At 38.0% G+C, this 24,527-nt stretch overlaps 1 protein-coding gene across 2 annotated transcripts in view; it reads left to right on the plus strand.

The window, feature by feature from the left end:
* Positions 1 to 19,861, plus strand: part of LOC146647597 (receptor-type tyrosine-protein phosphatase N2-like) — a 231,715-nt gene extending 211,854 nt beyond the window's left edge. For both annotated transcript variants that reach the window (XM_085390215.1, XM_085390216.1), the window contains 4 exons: positions 1,344 to 1,397; positions 7,620 to 7,684; positions 14,898 to 14,971; positions 17,026 to 19,861. In XM_085390215.1, coding sequence (XP_085246341.1) covers positions 1,344 to 1,397; positions 7,620 to 7,684; positions 14,898 to 14,971; positions 17,026 to 17,097 — 265 coding nt within the window. In that variant the 3' untranslated portion in view covers positions 17,098 to 19,861. The remainder of the gene's footprint in view (positions 1 to 1,343; positions 1,398 to 7,619; positions 7,685 to 14,897; positions 14,972 to 17,025) is intronic.
* Positions 19,862 to 24,527: the final 4,666 nt, after the last annotated feature.

Consider the following 24,527-nt stretch of genomic DNA (forward strand, 5'->3'; position numbering starts at 1 on the left):
ACCAGAGATGCAGACTTAAAACTGAACCTTTGAAGCTAATACCAAGCCAGATGGTCCCCTCTTCTTTTTTGTCTGGAGGGCACGGCGTCATTGCTTTCCACAGAATTTCAAATTTCAATTCATCTGACCACAGAACAGTTTTCCATTTTGCCTCAGTCCATTTTAAATGGGCTTTGGCATTTCTGGATCATGTTCACAGATGGCTTCTTCTTTGCACAGTAGAGTTTTATCCTGCATTTATGGACGGTGCAGTGAACTGTCTTCAAAGGCAATCATTTCTCAGTGTTCCTGAGACCATGCAGCGATTTGCATGACAGAGTGATGACTGTTTTTAGTGCAGTGTCACCTGAAGGCCGGAAGATCATCAGCATCCAGTATTGATTTTCGGGCTTGCCTTTGAGCACTGACTTTTCACCAGATTCTCTTATTCTTTTTCTGATATTGTGCACTGCAGGGAATGAGATATTGGAAGTGCAGGAACATTATTCTTAAATTCTCCCACAATTTGTACGTGCAGATTTCTGCTCATATTCACATCTGAGAAACACTCTTTAAGATGTCTTTTTTATGTTACTGACCTGCTGCCAGTTAACCTAATTAGTTGCAAAATGTTCCTCCAGCTGTTACTTTTAAGTACCACTCACTTGTCCAGCATTTAATTGCCCCATCCCATCTCTTTTGAGATGTGACGCTGCTGCCAAATCTAAAATTATCTGCAAATATTTGTGTCATGTTTATTTACATTTCAAACGGCATTGCACCTTTTTTGGAATTAGGGCTCTGTTATCAAATTGTCCACTATACCATGGTAGGTGGTATGGGACAAATTGGTGAATTTTATGGCAGTGATAGCCTTACTGAGTACCAGTTTTGACATGTAAAAACATGTAAAACATACTAAAATTATAAGTAGTTTTTCTTATTTTTTGAAGCCTAGATGCACCTGTGCTGACTGTATGTGATGCTGTATCTGTGATATTAATCCTCCAGAATCAGGTGTTACTGTTCTAAAGTAATGTTTAGGTTAACTCTTTCCTGTTTTAAATTTTTTCCTTGCAGGTTTTAATTCATCTATGCATGCAATAACCAAGAAGAAAAGTGTACTTACCTTCATCTTTATTACTATTAGTAAATATGCATTCTGTCAGGGAGATAAAACTGAACTGAACCTCAGCTGTGCAACACCATTGGTTTCCCAGTTCAGCTGTTATAAAGCAGATAATTGGCTCCTTAAAGTATTTTTTTCTGTTGATTTCTATGACGGATTTCTTAAGCGATATCTCTCCTTTTTATCATGTCTGTGTTAACACTAACTTTTTCTTTCTGTCTTGTTTTTTTTACAGGAAAGTTAACAAGTGCTACCGGGGCCGCTCATGTCCTATCATAGTCCACTGCAGGCAAGTATGCTAATAACTAAGGCAGAATGCTTTTTATGGTGGCTTATTCATAGGGTTCTAGTATCAAATGCATTCTGTTTTCAGAGAGACATGCTGCATTATGCTGGCAAACTCGCAAACAAGCACAGATCTTTTAAAGTTGCTGGTTAAATTGTTTTAAAGTTTCTTTTTTCAGAGGATTTAAAACTCAAATTGCCCGGGTCCTTTGTGGTTTCTGACCTCCAGTCCACATCACCATTTAATTCCCCACCAACTGCCATGTCACTTGTCAGCATGTGTGGGACGACAAACATTTTAAATGAGAGATTAGCCAAAAAGTTGTGATTTAATTTGACAAACTGTCCGCGGAGGAGGGTAACTTTTAATTGGAGGCAGTTCAAAGCTTGCAGCTTGCCGGTCAGAGCCAGTGGGTGAGAGGGAGAGAGGGTAAATAGAAGTAGGCAGGGTTGCAGCTGTTGTGTTTGCATATGTGTGTGTGTTTTTGTATAATCACATCTGCATACCCCTACCACCTGAGGAAATAACTCAGACCAGTGAGACATAATTAAATCGGTATTTAGCAGAAAAATCTGCCACAGTTTTTTTGTGCAAGCATCCTCAGATGATTGGATTAAAAAAAAAAACTTCAATAACAGATAGCCCTTATGTCTGTCTGCTCACTACTCCACCAAATGATCTATTATTTAATATGGTGCAATGGCTCCACTATGATGAAACTGTACATTTCTCGCTCTAACTGCTAGTCTACACCAGAGTATTAAACCTGCCTTTATGGAGCACCAGCCACAGTAACTTGAACATCCTGAATTTTCTCGGCTACTCTTATGACACTTACTTACTCTGATGATCAACCAAATCCTTCAATTTGACGTGTGTTATTGCATTAGAGGTTTCGAATTTTAAACAGGATTTGTTGGTATGCGACTTGCCGGGCATTGAAATCAACGTAGTTATATATATATATATATATATATATATATATATATAATGATAATAATAATAATAATGGATACTTTATTGATCCCCATGGGGAAATTACTTGTTTTTCTCTGCATTTGACCCATTCACTCAGTGAAGCAGTGGGCAGCCCACTAAGCAGGCGCCCGGGGAGCAGTGTGTAGGGACGGTACCTTGCTCAGGGGTACCTCAGGGTAGCCGTTAAGTGGATTCGAACCGCCGACCTTCCGATCATGGGGCGACCACTTTACCTACTGAGCTATCCCTGCTCTATATGTATATATATGTATATATATATATGTATATATATATATGTATATATATATATATATATATATATATATATATATAAAAAAAACTGTCATCTCGAGACACTTTACTGTTACCGGTAAGTTGAATACCAGACAACATTAGAGAGAGAACCCAGACAATTAAATCTTCCCCTTGGAGAAAGCACATGGTGACAGTGAGGAGAAAGAACCCCCTTTTAACAGGAAGAGCACAGAGAGAACAACATATAGGACTAAACACATACTACAGGAGAGAGCAGACAAAAGTTATTTCCATGTAGCAGTAGCACAGTAACATATAACTGAGAAGTCAAAAGACAGGAATGGATAAGAAATGCTCAATGCTTCATTGGAAGTCTGCCAACAGCCTGAGGGCTCACGGTCACCTAATCGAGCCCTAACTATAAGCTTTATCAAAACGGAAGGTTTGAAGCCTAATCTTTGCAGTAAAGAGGATGTTTCTGTCTCCCAAAAGCAAACGAGAGAGCGGAGCCTGATAGCTGAAGGCTCTGCTTCCTATTCTACTTTTGGAAGCTCGCAAGTGAGCCTGTAGTCTGAGAGCGAAGTGCTCTATTGAGATGAAATGATACTATGAGGTTCTTAAGAAATGATAGGGCCTAATTCAAGACGAGGAAAAAGGATTTTAAATTCAATGCTGAATTTAGCAAGGAGCCACTAAAGAGAAACTAACATGGTTGAAATATGAGTTGTCTTTCTACTTCCTGCAGTACTGTCACAGCAGTGTTTTAGATCAATTGCAAGCTTTTCAGGTAGCTTTCAGTGCAACAGAATGATAAAGAATTACAATGGCCAGTCCTAGTCCTTTAAAGCCAAGTGTTTCACATTTGATCCACGAGTTTTTGAGACAATGATGTAAAAGTCAATGTGAAATAAACTGCACAATTCATTTTTAAGGAAGAAATTGCACCAAAAAAATGCTGGATGCAGCAGATATGATAAAAATTAAAACTCCTATATGCAAATGAATGTATTATTTTTTATTTTGTCAGAATGAACATAAACGCTAAATTTTCTGGCAATTATTTTATGGTTTAGGCTTTAAAGGCTTAGTGGTAACAAACATATAGAAGCTAGCATGACATGTTATTGTATAATGGAAATAAAACCTTTGACAATTTGATTTATTCTCCTCCCAAATCATCTAACAATGCCACTGTGGTGCCATTTTACTGTACATGTATGTCATTACAGTAAGCTAATAAAACTAAAAAGAAACTTTATGCAATGTATTATGACAGTAGTAAAAATAAGAAATTAAAATTGCAATGCAAAACACAAATACTTATGTCACTTATGCCACGTGCATGTCTGATTCTCTTTCTGAAATAAATATGAGCACCCACAAAATCTCACTCAATCTGTTCAGTGTTCTTGGGACATATGAGCTTCAGTTTAACATGTATGCAGCGAGTACATGAAAAAGCTGCTATTAGGGTTTGTAGGACAAGTACACGCAGCTATGGTGTGCACAGAGGTTGATATGCATCATTCCTGTTTGAAGTTAATAAGCAACATAATTATGGTGGTAAATTCATTAGTCTAAAAATTATCCTGACAAAAGAAATTAATAATTTGTGCTTACAAACACAATTAAAGACAAAATAAATTTTTTCAATATTTTTAATTTACCAAGTCAGCCTGTCACCGCCTGCACTGCTTAACACAAGATGAACTTTGTTACCCACAAGGGTAACTTTCCTTACTTTTTAATGTGCTTGAAGGCTGCAGTGTTTTCACATTAGTTTGGTATCACTTAAATCCTCAGTAGGCGGGAGAATGTGAAGCACAGTTGGAGGTGTTTATTCATTTTTGGTCAGTATGATATTAAAGTTTGCATAGATAAAACCATTGCACACATAATTATTGTGTTGCATGTTGCAGCACAAGTGAGCCTAAATGTAACGATGTGACTATGGTAACAAAGGAAGTAAATATCTTAAACATAGTAGGTAAGGTAACGAGTCAGATGTTCCCTGTGATTTGAGTGAAAAAAAACCCTCCACATTAAAAGTGAAATGTGTGGGTGAAGTGTTTGATTCATCCAGTCTGCACCGACGCTGCTCGACATCTCTGACCTCAGCATCCAGACAAACTGTCTTCATTAGAGCTGACTGGCAGGAGAAATTTACTTATGTGATAAAAACAGGTTTCACACCAGCACAGCAGGAAAAAATCTGCAATGTTGGTTTTTTTTAAAAATATGGATTCTTTCTGCGTATTGATTTCCCCTCCCTGCTGAAATGATAAAGTTCACAGTGACACCAGAAGTCTAATCAATCATTACACTAAAAAGTTCTCAACATATAAAGAGCAGGAGACTTTAAATGTGGCTGTAGCCACACAGGAGAAATAAAACGAAGCAGATGCTCTACAAAAATATTGAAGCACTTATTAATTTACATTTCTTGGAGCCGGTATGACTTTATTTACATCTTATCATAGAAGTTTATTTCTCCTATGAAGTGCACAGGTTTTGGTTTCAGACCTTTTGCCAAACCGACTGATTTTTGGAAATTGCACAAATCAACAGTTTTACTTAAGAAGGCTCCTCACTGAGTGAAGTGACCCATCTGTATCTGTGTGGCAGCCATAACAAGAGTGGGTTGAATTCCCTAAATACAGAGGAAAGGTGCTTCAGTGTCTCCTTTGTTACCTCCTTTAGTATATGATGTGCTGAATCAACTTTAATGAAAGGAAAGGAAATATTGCGTTTTTTGAACTTCCAGTTTTTGAAACTGACAAGCAGATGATAAACATTTCTCTGCTTTATTAAAATCTGCATGTTATGGGTTTGCTTCCCAGTGTGAAGCACTCTGTGTATTTAGAAAAGTGCCTTTATAAAAAGAGATCATGATAAAAAGATCAAAGTGAAGTTTGCATTGATTATGTACTCATTTTGAGAGTTTCTGTAATGCCAGCTTTTAGAGGTACCACAAATTAAAAATGTTCTTCAGAGATGCCGAAAGTTTTAATAAAAGCAAGCGTTAGAGCGGATCATCTATTCAGCAGGAGGAGAAAATCTGGGTGGAAAGCTGGGGAATACAGTTGGAGAGCTGACGCTTTTTATGCTGGATATTTTCTGGGTGGTAAGGTTTGAGTGGCAGTGAAGTTTTCCAGTGATTAATACGCTTCGAATGCATTTAGATGCTTATGAAGACAAGATTCTAACCTTGATTTGGACCGGTCCAAGTACATTCCTAAACTCAAGCAGCCAAACATATCTAAGGCTGCGATAATATAGAGACTGATAAACTTTGATGTTCATGCTGTAGAGACTTTCACTTAGAGCCTCCAAATGATTTTGTCAAAGTCAACTGTGCACAGCCATTTATCACTGTAATGCATGCAGAGGGCAGAGTGAAGCAGTCAGAGTGAGGAGTGAGCACACTGAAGAGCGCAGATGCAGAAATTCAATAATCACACAGCAGCGTTCTCTCTTTTTTCCATCCACTGTGTATTTTTCTATTTCATCTTTCTCTTTCCCTTCCTCCTTGCCTCTTTCCATGTCTATCACTTTAAACAGAGTCAGAGAAGGCAGCAGACATCTTGACATGTTTACTCACAGCCCTCAGGCGTGTGCTGACACACACACACACACACATCACATATCTTTGATCACTTTGTAATGATCCTGGCAAGGTGCAGTGATACGATAGAGCTAAAATCACACCGTAATAACCTGTATAACACACACATGAACACGTGCAAATCTAGTGTGTAAGATCAGAGCATCTCTGTAGAATAGGCACATACACACTCGCAGGCTGCAGTGGCACTTCTCAATTACTGCAGAAAATAACAAAGGTCCCAGTGAAAATGAAATATTCAGAAAGTATGGACCCATGCCAGCATGCACACACACACACACATACACACACACGTGCACACACCAGCGCATGAAATAGACTGGTAGGGGTGCAGACATCAATTTTCAACACTTGAAATAAATCTTGGATAGAAAATATTCCCTCCACATACAAAGCAGAGCGTAATTCAGTTTCTGCACACTGTGTTCAGTGTGTTTATTTCAGAATAGACAAACATACATTTGCTCCTATGTCTCTAAAAACAGGTTTACATTTTTTGATGTTTTAAAAAGAACCTCTCAGTCTCTCGTTTCCATAATTGTACACGTTTGAAGTTGCTTATCCCCCTGAAATGGCATTAGAAGACTCGTAAACCTCGACGTATTAAATCTTTCTGATTGATGCTCGCTCGCTTAACACTGGAGTTGGGTCGCGTCTGTCTTCACTCCAGAGGAAAAACAAAGAAAGACAATAACATGAACATGGCAGAGGATACAAAATAAATATAGCAACTGTAAACCTGAAGGTGTTACTCGGCTTTGCAAGCTTGCCAGCAGTCCTGCCAAGTGATCTTATGCTATAAACATTTCAGTGTAATATTTTTTTCCTGGGTTATATGTTATTTAAAATTGTATGAGACACTGAAAGAACATTTAGTCCTCCTTGTCTGAACTTGAAGAAGTCGACAAGGTGGAAGAGCTGATTGTGATAATGCGCTGTGTAATTATCTCTAATCAGCTCTCACACTCAGCCGCTCACATTTTTACCTAATCAGTACATAACTGTATTAATGCAGTATTGCTTTTTGGGCATTAACAGGAACATTTAGTGTACCTGTAAAAGATTTTTATTCCTTTTATTCACTCGTATTAATGTTACACTTTGTGCATTTTCCACATCCGTATACGTATGACATCACATAGCAACAGAGTAATGATGTAAATGAACATTATGGAAATTAATGTAGAAGTATAATTAAAAACATCAAGTGACAGGAATTAGAAAATTGCTTAATTGGCGATAAGCGACGATATGACGTTATCAGACAAATTTAATTAATGCTTCTCCGTCTGTCTCTCATCCTCTTGCATTCTCCCTTTTTCTCTCTCTCCCTCATATCCTACTCTCTCTCTCATCCATCTGAGCAGCGATGGTGCTGGAAGAACTGGGACCTACATCCTGATCGACATGGTCCTCAACAAGATGGCTAAAGGTAGGTGTTCCCTATCCTTTTCCCCACCCTTCCTTTTCGCCCGTGTGGAGAAGGTGCTCAGTTTGCCCTCCCTGTTGTGACTGGAGAAATAAAAAGCACGGCTGTCAAATTATTCCCGCTATCATCAAAGTTATTGCTTTTTGCAAAGTTGGATGATTGCATTGAAAATAATGACATTTAATTAGATCATTACAGTGATGAGTAGCTACGAACAATGACATTTTCCATTAGCACACTCGATCACTCTTACTTTCTGCCTCTGAGCCAGAGAAAACAAGCTGATTTTTAAAATATATTATTAGTTATTTTTTATTAGCTTTTGCTTAATTACTGCAAATGAATATCTGTTTCATTATCTCAGTGGATGCTCCGCTGCTCTGGCACCATGCTGCAGCTTGTTTTTCTCCTGTCTTGCCAACAAAACACAGTTAAACTCAGTAAAATCCAGACAGAGAGCAAGTGTGATTTTCATGACGTGGTGACAGAAACGAGCTAAAAAGAAGTGGAGATGTAAAATTAGTGTGCAGGCTGTTGGTAATTAACCTGAACTGACCATGAATTGTTTATTTGAAGTGCCATCAGGACTCACAGCCAGTGGATTTTAAGCACATTATAAGTGCTTGATAATTACTATAATTACAGTATGATATAATAACACAGCGAGTAATTATGTAAGAGACTGAATATTTTAAGGGGCAGTGACGGTTCTTGATATCATGTTAAGTGAAGTCTCCTTTACTGAAGTTCAGGTTGATTGTATTTTATTTACAAAATATTTTGATTTGTTTTTAACAAACCAACTTCCTTTTACTTCCTCCATTCATGTGGTTCGATTTGTTTATAAGCCTGAGCCTGTAATTACACATCTGACTAGTCTCATGTCTTTCAAATTAAAAGTCTCTAATTGAGTGCGGGCTTCATGTTAGAAGAACTTTGAAAAGGTAGATGATGTTAATAAGGCAGATGTTTAGTGTGTGTCAGTAAAGTCTTTCTAAAAATTGATTCCTCATGTTTCGGTTACACGATGTAAAGACAGAAGGTGATCAATCCACTGTTTCTACTGATTGGATATTTGTGTGTATGTGTGCGTATCTTTCTTTGTAAGTGTGCGTTTGTCCTGTGGTGGTGCTGCTGTAGCAGAACGAGCTCCTGGGTCTTTAATTCCAGATCAAAGGGTCAGTTTGGGCTTCAGTGGCCATTTCCCAGGCTGTCACACTGTGATGGGGCCCCTCCCAAGCACCAAGGGGCCGGGAGGAATGGGCGGGAGTTGGTGGATGCGAGGGGGAAAGTCCTCCATGTCCTTTTATCTCCTTCCCAAATCCTTCCCATTCCAAACTTGTCTATAAAAACCTAATTGGCCATTGAAGCAACATGAAATTAATTCATCTCATAACAAGTAACTTTTGCCTTGGATATTTTTAAACAAAATATATTTTTTGACAGACAGCAGGGAGAGTACATAGATATCAGAAGAGGAAAACTAAGGAAAACTGTTTTCTTTTCTTTGCTAAGTAATGGAGGAGATTTCAAATGATGTGAAGTGTAGCCGAGGCTACTGTGGCAGCAAATTAGAGCAATGAGCATTTTCCTGCTTGACATCGAATTAACACATTAGCTGTGGGTCAAAAGTTTCCATTAACACTACACTGAAAATATATATGAGAATGTGAAACATGCAAAAAGTTGTCCTTTGCTGCCATTAGATTTTACAACTTAAATACAACTTAATTTCACTTTTATTCTATTATTATTAGTCTTTATATAATGGATTACCATAGCTATGTGGACTGATCTCAACTTTAGCTTTGTGACCTTTGACCTTTCCAAGCTAACTAGCTTGCATCCATGCGTTGTGTGAATGCATCACACAGATGCTGCTAAAAAAACATACTTAAAATGCAGCTGCACAAACACAGTCGACACTTGAACCAGGTCAGGTGAAGCCTAACAGACAGGTACAGTATTTAGGCGACGCCTACCTGTCACCGAAAGTGACTCAAAGCTTTTAATAATTTCTAGCCTTAACCCCTGATAAATTGTAAAAGCATGAGTCATTAAAAAAAACACACATTCTTCATGAATTTAAGATAAGATAAGATAACCTTTATTAGTCCCACACGTGGGAAATTTGTTTTGTCACAGCAGGAAGTGGACAGTGCAAAAGTTATGAGGCAAAAATTAGAATACAATAAGAATAAATACAGTACACAACTGTACAGAATAGAATAAAATAAAATACTATATACAGTAGAATAAAATAAAATAAATATACAATAAGATAAAAATAGAATACAAATACAAATACTATATACAACTGAGTAAAAATACAACGATGACAGAAAGGATTATTTGTTATAAAAAGCAAATTAGCAATTGAGATTGAAAATGTTTTTTGTTGCAGCACATCTTAAAAATAATTGAAAACCAAATTAAAAAATAAAAAATTAATGATGAGCACAAACAGGAGTAGAACCATAGTCTCCTACATGAAAGTATCATCACGTCTGTTCATCACCCAGCTGTTTCAAGCTGGTAAAGCTTCACGTTTATTAAGGCTCTTCATGTTTGTTTGCTCCACTTTGTGAATAAGCCAGATAAAGGCCCTAAAACGAGGCCTAACCCTCCCCGTCCTCACTGAGATATTAATAAACAAAATATTTTTTTTATCTTTTTGAAAAGAAAATCATCTTTTCTTTGAGTGATGTAATCGGACCGTGGTCAGGAAATGCTAGAGAGGTTTTATTGTGAGGATCAAAGTGGATTTCACCATTGATAAAACGGTGTGAAATCTGTGTTAGGTAGAGTGTTTATGTTAGCAGAAAAATAGGATTTTGACAGCACTTTATGTTTTTACTTTATTTTATTGCCTCTGAAGATGTTTCATAAACTGGGGGAGTTGTGAAATCTGCTGAACCCATACAGGAGCGTGTAATCCTTCGAGGTAAAACATGAAAATCAGCAGAAGCAAAGGTAGAAGACTCTCACTTGGTCTGAGCTGTGCCAACCGACCAGTCTGTCACTATTATCTTTAAATTTCTCATTTAAAAAGATAAATTTCTTTGCTCCGTACTTTATCTTTTTGGGACAAATTTGAGGTATGTTCACTTGAGTACTTATATACGTACTGTAGTACTGCATTACCATATCCTAGGTGTTTATATCCCATATACAAACCACATGATCGTCTTCTAACATGTTAGATTTTTATAAACTACAGTGCATAAAATGAAGATTTTAATGTGCAGAGTAGTTAAAGTTATTCATCTGGAAAAGATTAACATGAAATGGGTGCCTAAAAAGGCCAAATAGAGTATTAACTCATGAGTTTAGTGCTTTGGTCTTCCAGCCAATCGTTGTAACCTCTTTGGTTTACTCTCTGTATTCATCACCCAGACAACTGCATAACAAAAAGGCAAAGTTTCAGTTGTAGCAAGCAGATATTTTCCTCCGAATTTGGTTGAGACCAAGACGGAGCTAATGCTCATACATTAGTTTTGCTATGAAGTTATAATTAAATCAGTTATTGCAGCTTTAATTAGGAGTTTTGCTTTGGCTTTTGCTTGTATGCTATTTCTTTATGATGTACTTATCCCCTACTTATCCTCATTTTACAGCTCAGCATTGTACGTGTATCTACAATTAGTTAAACTGGAAACGTGCTCATTACCAAAATTAACTAACTAAATTATACAAAATCACAGGCAACAAATACTAATGTATAAAATTAAAGGTGCTGCCATTGCTTTGTAACAGTGAAAAGCAACAATCGTCTACAAAAACGTATCATCTCAAATAAAGTTTTAAACGATTTGACCTGGCTGATGTCTGTAGATTATAAGATTTGTCTTCCTCCGTTTAAGCCACTGTATGTTTGCAAGTGCTTAAGGATTAAATAGATGATTGTAAAGTGCCCTGTTGAAAAGACGATAATATAGGTTTGTATTTAAAACGAAATACCTGAAAAATCTAGTTGCCCTCTCGTACATCACTTTCTCAGCTCTACTTTCCTCCTTTTTTGTCCTGAGAACCTTAAAGCCTTTGGGTTTGCAGGTTTTCTCCATCCTGATCAAAGAAATTTCTCACTGCCTCCTCCTCTTCTTCCATCCTCTCAGAGACAGAATAACCCCAGTTTCCTTCACACTCCCTCCTCCTCCTTCCCCTCTTTCCTAATAGATTCCAACAGTTTTTTCCCAAGGAATTGCAAATTTCCTCAAGAATTATAGCGATGTAGCAGGGTTGAGGTGGTTCTCACGTTTTTTTTCCCTTCAACTTTTCCAAAATGCGCCCTTACTTCTCTCCTGTTTCTAACCACCACCCATCACCTTTCTCTTCATCTTAAGAATCTATCAAAACACAGTGAATACCAGAGAGCTTTTCAGCACTGCACCATTTCTTTCTGCACTTTTTTTCTTCAGGTCCAGCTGGTCAACCCAGCCCTCGGCTTTGGGGTTTTCGTGGCCTCCTCAAGGGCTGCGTGTCTTTCTTTCTTTTTCTTTTTTTTCCAGGCTTTCTCTCCTCCTTCTCATCTATAGCACACCCCCCTCTACCCTCCTAAGTCCTACTCCTCGACCTCCACCCCAAAGCGGTCTTACAGAAGAGGGAATCTCAAAATGAGGCAGAGGTTTTTATACTAGTCCCGCTTTTTTCATGCTTCCACCATCTCCTTCAAGGGAAAGCCCGAATTAGGCATTTTTTCTTAATACCGTCCATTTTGAGTTTTATCAGAATCTTCACAATAGCCCTTGGTTTGTTAAGTCCTTCCTCTCAAAAAAGAAAAACTAAAGCAGTGAGTAGTCTGCTGCAGCTTTTCTGGCTAGAAGGGAGTCTATTGTGTTGTGAAAAGGGGGGAAAAAAGCTCACAAAACCTGTGAAACAGAAAGAGAAAATGGTGTGAATGAGCGGTTCTCCCACCATTCATTTTCCTCTTCATGCAGGCAAGAAAAAGGAGTGTTATTATGTGTCACAACAAGAAAAAGTAATTCTTGCGCTTTTTGTTTCCTCAGAATTTGGATAGAGGAGGAGAAGGTGGGGGAGAGAAACGGAAGGACAGAAAACAAATTAAATGTTTTTTCTGTCTTTTGTTCTTTCTGAATTTAATTGTTGCTCCCACCTCTCTCTCTCTTGTCCCTTTTCTCTCCCAGAACAATTTCTCTATTTCTGCGACATGTCTTCCTCCCCCCTTAACATCTATTTTTCCCTCTGACTTTATGAATCATCTCTTGTGTTTTATGTCTCTTTGATTCTTTTCTCAAATAATGCGTGGGTACCTGCAATTTTTGGTTATGCTCCATTGACATCACAGGGCGGCCGTAAGACCGTTATAAGTACAATGAGTCTTTTAAAAGTAGCTTACACTTCATTTGTTGCAGAAATGGTATTTAAAAAGCTACATTAACATATAATAGAGATTTTTCTGAGAAAAAAATGTTTTAATATCCTTTTGGGGTTTTTTTTTTATTTTTGATAAGTGCATTAAGAGCAATTCCATGAATGTCTTTTGTTATTTGTTAATTCATCAGCAAAAATAATTACAATGCTAGCGTTTTTACAAAGTATTATCTGGCCTTCTGAATGGATTCTTCTTACCTTTGTTTGTTTTCATCCCAAATTTTACACAATTTTCATGCCACACAGTCCAACAGCAATATTAAGTAAAACTGAGTAGCAGATGGGTCATACAAGCTGAAACTATTAGTAGTAGTACTCAAGTATTTGATATACTGAGGAAGATTATTGTATTTAAAGGTAAACGTAACCTTAGTGATGTATTTTGGAAAGACAGAAAAAATAAAAATCATAAATAACATCAAAAGATTTTCATAGTGGCGATAAAAAAGAAATTCTAGAAACTTGATATAATGCAGTTTGTGGACAATAAGCACGCCTGCGGCAGCTGCTCGGCCATGGAAACCCATCCCATTGAAGCTCTGGGCGCACAATCTTTGTGCTGTTGTTGATGTCAGAGAAGGTTTTCAAACTCTGCAAAGCACTGGCAACTTTTATGCATTAACTTGATGTTGTCTGTCACTTTAATAGTAGCAGTCACTGTAGTAAAACTTAGTTGTTTGTGCAATATCTAGGAGGGAGAAAGTGCACAAACTGACGTGTTGCACCGGTAGATTGCTGTTACCCTTGGATTGCTCTTTAAAACAACCAGTTTTTTTTCACAAACATTTGTATAGCTTGATTGATTTTGTTCACCTGTGGCAGTGGGACTGAAAACACCTGAACTGAAGGAGTAAAAGTTGTGACCCCATAGTTTTGTCCATTTCCACACTGAGAAACAGAAGCAAACCATTTTTTAAATAAAGTCTTGTTAATTGTAATATTGTATTATGTATTGATCCAATCAATTCCAAGTAGCTCGTCTAAATAGTGCTTAACTAAAAACACTATTAAGACAAATTTAAAAAGAAAACATTCAAACTGTCGTTTTTATTGTTACTTTTCAAAGACGTGAAAGACTTTTGTCTATAAAGGCTAGAATTGGCTTATCAAGGCTTAAGTGCTGAAACTGGAGAAATCTAGTTTTTCAATTATGGTCACATAAGATTATACACGTCAGATACGTATATGCCTCCTTGTGTTTGACTCCAAAAGGATTATAATATGTTTGTAATGTATCACAGTCTCTGATAATCTGACCAGCATTTGGCCTGAGGTCATTGAGCTGACTGCAGCCAGCCACACTTTTGTCAGCTGTGGGACATTATCCCAGTCTGGCATACAGACAGACTGACGGGCAATACACACACAGACAAACACACGTCAGCTTTTGGCAGTGGCTGAGAGAGCTCTGGTGGGCAACCTTCATGAAAGGCTAAGAACAACCAAAGACTAACAAGGAGCTTTCAGATTGACTCAGGTTTCTTTAGAAAATGTAGCAAACATGTGTTCCTGTGATTTCCCTCACAAAGTCCTCTGCACCAGCTCCTTTGGCCTCTTCATCTTTTTTTCATTTCAACTAAAGACCATCACTGTTTTCTAGAGTCAGAGTGTGTGTGTTTGTGCTAAGAGGATGAATGTAATCGCCTTTGCTGTTCTAATGGGAGTTGGTTTAAAAGAGCAGATTGAATGATGTTAGCTGGATTATCTTGGTGGTGCCTTGAACACAATCCAACATCATTTGTGTGTGTGTGTGTGTGTGTGTGTGTGTGTGTGTGTGTGTGTGTGTGTGTGTGTGTGTGTGTGTGTGTGTGTGTGTGTATGGCAGGTGCCAAGGAGATTGATATTGCAGCGACTCTGGAGCACCTGCGGGACCAGAGGCCAGGAATGGTTCAGACTAAGGTAACACACACCTGAATCCTGTTTGTTTGTGCAGATTTTGTTTGATTTATGGAACAGTGTGAACAGATGACTTTTTTTGTTTTTACATTTAAAAATCCTGCTTAACGTAATTTCACAAACTTCAACAAATCCTCAAATATAAATAAAAGTGCAGGTCCTTGAAGGAGAAAGGACCTTCGCCAACATTTATCAAGGAACAAGATGTATATGAGCAGAAAAAATATATATATTTATTAGATTTAAAATGTATGGTAGTGACTGCACACTAGTGCATGAACAGCACTTCTCACACAGTGCATCATCAGGAACATTAAAGTATCAAAAAAATATTTAAAGCTTTTCTCAGATTTGTCTGTATTATTTTGCTTTTGTACCAGCAGTCAAATTACATGGGGGAATATAATAAGTTGTGATAGCTATGGATGGATCTCACTTCAGCTACATTGGAATGAGTCAGACACTATAATATTTCGCTGTTTCAAATCTTGGTTCATCAATGAAAGATGTTCACCATGAACCTATGCAACACACCCAGTGACTTAGATCTGCTCCACTGTGTGACCCATCAAGATGCTAATCTACAACATGAGCTCCGTTATGCTGCATGTTGGAAATCGAAACCATAGTAGGATTAAAATGTGACTCCAAGAAGTCCTAAGTATCCGAGAATGACAGTGAGAATGTTTTGCATATACAGGCTGATTTGCAGTAATTACATTTAAGGTTGCTACTGTGGAAGGCTACTTTTATTTCCATCAGCATATAATGTAAGTAAGGTCATTCTCAGCATCTCTATCAAAAAAACGAACAATCCATCTGTGCTGTCACATGAATTTGGGTAGAAAGGTTACACGAAGGATTGCCATGGTAAACTCAAAATGTCAACTTGACATTCTTAGATCGCCTTAATGCCCCAGAACTGTCTTTCTAACAATCGATCACACTCCCATCAAAACTTCACTTTGTCTAAAAGTCTTTGCTGAGATGATAATCTCTATGCCCTATTGTGAGAGAGACTAGATTTGAGAGTTTTGGGGACTGGCTCCACTGCTTCAGCTCAGATGAATCGATTTCTGAAAGGGATTATGGGAAAATCAGGTCAAATCACAGAGGAATATGTATAGAGTTCAAATAGGTGCTGATAACCTGTCCCAGGTTGTCCTAATCAGAACTTGTAGTGGAGGCTTTCTGGTTATATGAAGTGAATGATCGAGAATAAGAATTTGCAAAAAAGGTGGTTCTATTCCATTTTGGTTAAGTGTTTAGGGAATAAAGGGAATAAAGTTTTGTAAGTATTTTTTGGGGGAAAAAGTCCTCAAACAAATTATTAAAAAGACTCATATTCTAAAATACATTTGTTCACTGCCTCAGAGACCTACAACCAAGTATATCGTCATCACACTGTACACTGAATGACTCCGGCTGGTCTGGAAACAATTACCGGCTGATCTGTGAACTTAATTAGAAAGGAAACCCAGGATGTGTGTAAAACATCCATGGTATTGATCCAGGTTTTATTAAAGCATGTATCCTGACTGAACTGCTGTCACAGCACTCTCCCTGCACTCCTCACACATTGATTCCCTTTGTGGTCAGGAGACCCAGCCTCAGCACTCTGATTTCATTTCTGAATTTGATCTGCTGTTTGTGCCTTTAATCTACTTCTTACTGTGAGGATAAAGTACTCATAGGTCAACCATGTTTTGATCACGCACGAGTATAAATAAGTGTTTCAAAACAACATAACAGTTCTCTAACATAAGCATGGCCATCTAAACTTCACGGCCATGAAGCTAGAGTCTCCCTTTGCCACAAAGCCAGTGGGATTTTTTCACAGGCTTTTCTATGATCACAGACAAAAAGGTCTGTGGGAAATAAAAGTTGGGTACTTCCACATTTTGTTCAGCATCATAATCTCCGCAAACTGATGCAATATTAAGGATTTTTGAAGGGTAAATGCAAAGTAGCATGTATCGCTGAAATCAAACACTTAGTAATCTTTTTGTTCTTGCATGTATTAACTTTCTTTCTTTCTCTTTTTTGTCTGTCTGCAGGATCAGTTTGAGTTCGCATTGACAGCCGTTGCTGAGGAGGTGAATGCCATCCTGAAAGCTCTTCCACAGTAGAAAACAACACCTTCTCTACTCCTCATCCCAAGGATCTTCTCCTATATTGTTTCCTATTTTGTCTTTCTCCCGTCTCCTAAATTTTTTACCCTGTTATTTATGTTCTTTCCCCTCTCGTGCTTCTCATCTGTCATTTCCGTCTCTTGTTTCTCCTCCTTCTGACACTTCACTTAATCTGTGTTTTCCTGTCTGCCTTTCTTCTTTTTCTCCACTCCTTCTTCATTTTCCTCCTCTCTCCACTGTCTTCTACTTTCATTTTGTTTTCACACTCCTTGCTACTCCCATGCCCTTTTCATGTCTAATATTTACCCATGTTTTTACCATTTATCGCTTCTATTATTTCCTGCAGTCAAATTTCCTATTTCTCACCCTATCTTGTCATCAGTTGTTTTTTCTCATCTTTTATCCCATTTTCTCATTTCCGCATGTCTCGTCTTTCCTCCTTGTGACCCCTCTCCCTTCCATGTGCAGCCGTTCCTTGCAATTCTTAACATCTCCCATTCGATCTCAGTCAACGTTGTGCCAGGAAACCATTGAAACTATCCTGTACATAGACAGACCTTCCTTCTGTTGTGATGATCCAAGCAGCCTGTTTTCCAAAGTAACATTTTGCCGCATTTAAACGCCTTTTAAGCGATTTTTCAAATTCATCTGTATTCTGTTAAGTGTCTAATTATCATAATTTTTGTTTATAGATGAACATTGATCTCATTGGCATCAGCTGGCAATGATCAAAATAAGATGGCTCAAAATGTAATCGTATATCTGATTCTGATTTTCTGGGCAATGTTCAACGTGGCCAGTTGCCAAACCTGAGAGTTTTACTGAATTGATGCCACTGATTGGTCTCTGAGTGGGTGCATTTGTGACGCAGATCATCACATATTGTGTCTGATATTTAATGCCATGCTTTTTGATATGTTTTGATGCAGTATGCTAGTGTGTCACAGTATGCTGTAACTCATCAGCACGTAGCGTTGGTCAGTACGGTAGATATTAGGCAAAACACGAGTGATTCCATCTCCCACGAAGTCTTGCTTTTGTAAAAGTAAGCGGGGAAACCCAAAAATTAACACATTATCGGTAACTGTCTTAGTTGAACAAAAAAAACGTGCTAATACTGGAAATACGGTCAAATGATTTTGCTTCATCTTTGTTGAAGCAATTTTGTGTTTCTTCTACCTGAATTGTTCTTTCTTGTGGAAAAACAATGTTGTGGCTTGTCAGTGAAGTTACACTCATGTCTGCCTTAACAAAAAAAAAATAAACATTCAGTAGATGGACTGGTAAAAGCCACGAGGATAAGGAGTAATGCTTCATTTTAAAATGGCCTCATTCTAGTGGATTAACCTGCGGATTAAAGATTAGCTGTGCCTGTGCTAAATGAAAACCGCTGCGATAAACATTGAAGAACATTCTGCCGGAGCAGAAGTTTCTGTTCGGCCAAAAGTTTGTGAGAGTCTTCTCACAAGTACCTACTTCAAATAACTATAAGTTCAAAATGCTGGAGTGGAGTCATTTTAAATGGTAATGTTTCTGACAAGTATTGTCATGCCAAAAGGAATAGCTCTGCTTCTGAATAGTAGGTTCTTAATGTAGCATTAATGGATGATTTGTCCATGTACAGTAGTGAAATCTGTATTGCAATGGAAATTAGTTTGCAGTGACACGCCTCAGCTGGTTTTCCCAACACCATTCTAAAATTAACATGTTTTATGTACTGCTGTAAATAAAAAGAGCACAGTCAGCATTAACTCTTGTTTTTTATGTTTTAGCCCATGTATGTAGGTTTATTTCAGTATCACGCCTCTCAAGAAAAGGCCCCACCACCAGTTACAGACAACTTCAGAGATCATTATTTTTGCTGGCTTCTAAGCAGAATGTCCTGGGATTGTCGGCTCATTTTCGGTTTTAGCTAGACAAAAGCCACTACTAAATAGCCTGAAGTTAAGACACTGATTATTAAAGATGGCTTTGGGAAACCAGCTCGTGCAAAATCAATTGGTTGACAGTTTGAAATGTTTCATTCAGTTAATTCTACTAATTCTGTTTGTAAATCACCGATGACATGAATTGCATACACTATGCTGCTAATGCATGACTATTCAACAAATGTGTGCTGTAATGTTCTCCTTGCCTCAAAATGACCTTTACAAACCTCTGCAAGCAACCAGCCAACTGCTGATGTATCTATTAACTTTGTGTTAGACTCTTTATTAAACAAGATGCTCCAAGGACCTTAAAGTACAAAAGCCAAGGATTATCTTCTCTAAACTGTGCAGATCATAGTTAAAGCGGGCTGAAACGGGTGCAGTAACAATATGATGTAACACTGCAGCAAGCTGGTCTACATTTTTCCATCACAAAATTGAAACGTGCTACGAGAAATGCTGCTTTTAATAATGTGTTCAATGTGAAATGAGATTCTGTTTCTCCCCCTTTTTTAGGATACTGTCAGGTATATTATAAAAATGTGGAATTAAGTGAACTGGCATTCACTTTAAATGATCTTATTCTACTATATTTGAATCAAGCTTATTATAATGGGCTTTTATTTTTATTTGTTTATTTTGCAATGTTGATACTCAATCAGTTTCCCTGCTGCTGTTCTTTCTTTCTCACTCACCATCAAGTATGAATAGATAGCTGGTCTGTTGCATTAAAACTGTACATAAACCCCAAAACACAACAGAAGATATTTTGTTCTATTGGTGTAAACAACTTGTGAATAAAGTCTAGTTGTCGATGCAGTATTGTAATGCAATCCCGACTTGTGACTGTGGTCTCTTTTTATCCTTTTCTGACATAATTATACACAATAACTTTTACCATCGGGGTGAGCAGTAAAACGTGTTTTATAGAGCTGCTAACACCAGCTGCATTTTAAATCAGGTACCTTAGGTGTGTGCACACAAAGTGATGTCCTGCAGTGGATGGCGTTCAAGGTTGACATTCAGCATTTACATTTTTTTCTCCTCAGGTGAGATATTTGAGCAACACTAACACCTAATATACGAGAAGGTGCAACTTTTTTGCAGTGGGTTTATATTGCTTGACACTGCACAAAAAGAAAAACATATATTTCGGCAAAAAGTTCATGTGAAGTGTGGTATTTTGTCCATCACTCGATTATTATTATCGGTAAAAGTAGTTGTAGTAGCAGCAGCATTATAGTGACCACAGAGTAAAGGAGTTAGCTTGGACGTTAGGTAGCCAAACTAGCTAACATTCAGCTAGTTTGGCTAGCAAATTAAAGTTGTAATTAGCCATATTATTAAAAAGCTGCTAACTTTGGTTTGAATGAAAAAGGGAAATTAAAGGCAAAACTGACCTGTCATTCAAAGTTCACAAATGGTTTAACTTTTAAAACTATTGTGCTCAGCTACACATTTCTCGCTAAACTTGACAGAGCGTTTCTGGCACAGTTAGCCAACGAGTGAAAATGAATGAAATATATGCATTTGAGACCTGATCTCCAGTTTTCTGGTTAAAAGGGAGGATTTTCTTTAGAACCCAGTAACACCAAGTGTATCTTTTTTAACCCCAACTCCCATTTGTTTATTTAAGGTAAACTGTGAGCAATAAACTGCCAAAAAAAAATGCCAGATATAACAAAGATTATACAAAATTACATTCACATATGCAAAATTATATCTAAATTTAAAATCTATATGTTCTGGACATTATTTCAGGGTTCAGGGTTTATAGGGTTAACATAGATTTTTGTCACACTCTTAAATAAATATAATATAATGACATTTTGTGGGAGACGTGTGTATGCAAACTGTGCACTCTTTAATCAAAAGTTAAGCTACAAAAGCAAATATTTGATCTGTCATGACCTTTAAAAAATCCCAGTGTAAGCACCTGTTTTTTCCACTTGATCAAGAGAGCGATTTAAAATCACCCTTTATCATCTGATTCATCGCATGCCTGCAGTTAACTGTTTCTTTCTTAGCACTGTGGAAGAACCGCTGTCACTCCTTCAAACATAAGTTTTTTGTGCAGCTGTTTTTAAGCCTAATACCTGTCCAGCTGTTTTTAACCTCATCTCCTTCATGTTGACAATCTCTCATTACAAAGACATTTTGACGCCAAAATGAATCGCATTTTTCATTCAGAGTCATCATCACTTGGCATTATTATTCATCCAGCATCTCCTGATAAGAAGCTGGGTGGATGATCAGCTTTTTGAGTGCTTATTCAGGTGAAACAGCAGCTTGCTATTGATTGTGGGGGGGGGAAAACGTTCTCAGTACATAAGCTTGTGTTGCTTTCTTGCAGTGTTGACTTAGAGAGTAGGAAGTAGGGAAATCGATTTAGCAAGATGCTGCTTTTCTCTCAATAGTGAGTCATATGAGTAGATTTAGACCGTCTAAGTTTTTCTTTTCATAGATGGCAACTTCTACTGTAGACACCTTGCAGTTTGAATACATGTGCACACATTTTAGTCCCTGAGATTTGGTTTGCCTGATAGTAGCTACAAAGGGCCTGTTCACACATAGTATTATCATGTATTTGGAATCAACATTAACACGAGAACAGCTCTAAGTATATTTGTTCACACAGGGAATTAGAAATGTTTCTCTGCACGTGTCCTGGGTGACCACCAATGTTCCCTCTAATTTTTCATGTGTCTGAGCGAACACACAAACTCACTGAGCGGTCCCTTGGACCACTGTGAGCAACAGCAGACATGTGCACTGTGGTCACGCCAGCATCGAATCGATCCAAGTTACATGGTTTTATTAAAATAATCAAATTACAGCATTTATGTTAGACTACTTTTAATTAACTGCTTTAGCCCACTTACAATGAAAATGTAAAATCTAGTCATTGACCTGTGTAGTATGTTAACACTATTGGAAGTAAAAATAACCTGAACTCCAATTTTGAAAACACAGCTTTCTTTCTTTCTTCTTCTTTTTTTTTTTTATAAAGCTCTGACTTGTATCATGAATATGAGTCTGTGGTCTGGGAGAGAGTCCTGTAACTCTCTGTCTGCAAAGTACAGTAAATAATGACCAATGTTGGGCAATTAATTATATAGTTACTTCTTCAAAAAGTAACTGAGTTATGCAAACAACAAAGTTTTTTGCAGCAACTATTTATAGACAAATTATTTGTGCCACTCCAAAAAATAGTTTATGTCTACTATGAGATAAAGGAGAACCACAGCCTGATACCTGCAGGCCTGACAACAGGAGATGTATCACTCCCGTAACACCTGTAACATTCAGTAGTCGCCTCATTGTTCTGACACAGTGTGTAGTGTAGTCAAAACTATTGACTACACTACACACTAACATCACAAGATTTGCGCTAAACGTCGCAAATCTCTCACATCTCAAAACACCGCTGTCACTCCTAAAACTTCCCCCCTTCCTAAACAACTAAATGCCATGTTGCCATATAATTTTTTGATTGGTCAACATGGTACATTTTTCCACCAATAGGAAAGAGTGGGGTTTTTTTGGCGTTGTTTTCGCTCACAGGTGGAGAGTGCTTTCGAGCGTTTTCCTTATAAAACACAGTTTTTACCGTTTCTTCCCGCAGTAAATATAAACAACGATAATATTCAGGAAGAAAACCAAACATTGCGTATATTTTTATCATAACTCTGGTTTTACGTGGCCTATCAACACAATTTAAAAACTGGTATAAAGTCCACACTTTTTCTGTCAATTGTTCCGTCTGTCCTGCTCACATCTCCAATGGTTGTAAACGTTGTCATTAACGTGACTTCACTCCACATCAGCCACGCCGCTTTGCTAGCTAAAACACCGGTGTCGGCACATAAGGACGCTGTCATAGCCTGTCAACGGTGTTGATTAGCTGCGTATATACGAATGCGAATCGCATTATTGGCTGGACTATGGGAGAAGGTGACATCGTTCTAATCCCAGCCAGTCACTTACTGACTAACACTGCAAAACAGAATTGTTAAAGTTTTAATTTTAAAAAAATTTGTGCGCAACGCAGATTTTCTGTGCTCAGAGACCGTGCCAGCAGTGCGCAATTGCGCACGCGCGCAGCTTAGAGGGAACATTGGTGACTAGGGCTGGGTATCGTCACTGATTTCTAGAATCGATTCAACTCCGATTCACAAGGTCCCGAATCGATTCGATCCACGATTCGATTTAATTCGATTCGATTCGATTCGATTTGAATCTGGGAAATTCTGACAGTCAGAAATATTATAATTCAGATCAGTAGATTTACATATTTTTGTATCTGTAAAAAGGAAGCTGACACACGCAAGACTTTATCAAAGGTGTAAGCGTCACTTTGCCTTTGTGTCAAAGTAGCTGAGGATAAAACAAAAACATGAAGGTGATTTTCCTGGCCTGGGATTTTATAAAAATATTCTGCAGTACATCAAAAACGAAAGAAAACCATTAATCAACACATGAACATTGCCTCTGAAGTTACAGAGGTTTTACTAGAGACACGGCTAGCCGTTTTGCATTTTGCGTAATTTTAAAAAGTTTAAATTTGCTCAGAAGCCTATTGAACCTATTGAGAAATTAGGTTTTCTTTTCGGAAGTATATAAAACGGGGAAAAAAAACGTCGGCCGACAGCGCTGTGGTAGACTTGTGCTTAATAAACAAGCGAATAATGAAGAAAACAGATTTTTAGACGGGAAACTGTTGTTGAAGTACAGAGAGAGAGAGAGAGAGAGCTGTGCATCATGGTCGAAGCAAAACAGCAAAAGTCAGAGTGAATCCATGACGATGTTTATGTGAAGCTTAGTTTGGATCTTCTTTTGCTGCTGGTTCGGTCAATATTGTTTGGAGAGACATCAAACTAACAGCTTTAGAATCAGCGCATAAAGGGCGTGAACACAAAGCGCCGACAGATCAGAATCAGCAAGCTGTCGGCTTTCAGCCCCGACTGTGAGAAAGGCGACATCTAACTGATTCTGATCCGCGGGTCGCGCTGTGTGTCTAAGTCTTTGTGCAGAATCCATGTTCCTGCTCTCATTTACTGTTTTAGCTGTTTGGTGGTTGTTGAAATTTTGTGAGATGTCACCTGAGATTCTGGCATTTCGGGCAAAATAAATTTATATAAAAAAATCGATTCAGGATTTTAATGAATCGATTTTACGTTATCCAAGCCAGAATCGATTTTAATCAATAAATCGATTATAAAAACCCACCCCTATTGGTGACCACAATAGATGAGTGCCAGGTGTATTCAAGCTAGAGATGGGAGTAGATCAGGAATCAGCTCTGAGCCCCTTCCTGTTTGCACTGGTGACAGAGTGGAGTGGGTGGAGACATAAAGGCATATGAGGAAAGGCTGAGATGATCTGGACAAACACAGAGGATGCTGGTGGAAGATCAGAGAGAAGATTTGTAGATATAATGGAGGAATTGTCACGTCCGGTGTGGCAGACGTGTGGAGTTGTAGAAAGGACCCAAAAGGT

The sequence above is a fragment of the Rhamphochromis longiceps genome, linkage group LG18, assembly GCF_057381845.1.
Source record: "Rhamphochromis longiceps isolate RC_006_pf linkage group LG18, R_longiceps_female_GT1.1, whole genome shotgun sequence".
NCBI classification, from domain to species: domain Eukaryota; kingdom Metazoa; phylum Chordata; class Actinopteri; order Cichliformes; family Cichlidae; genus Rhamphochromis; species Rhamphochromis longiceps.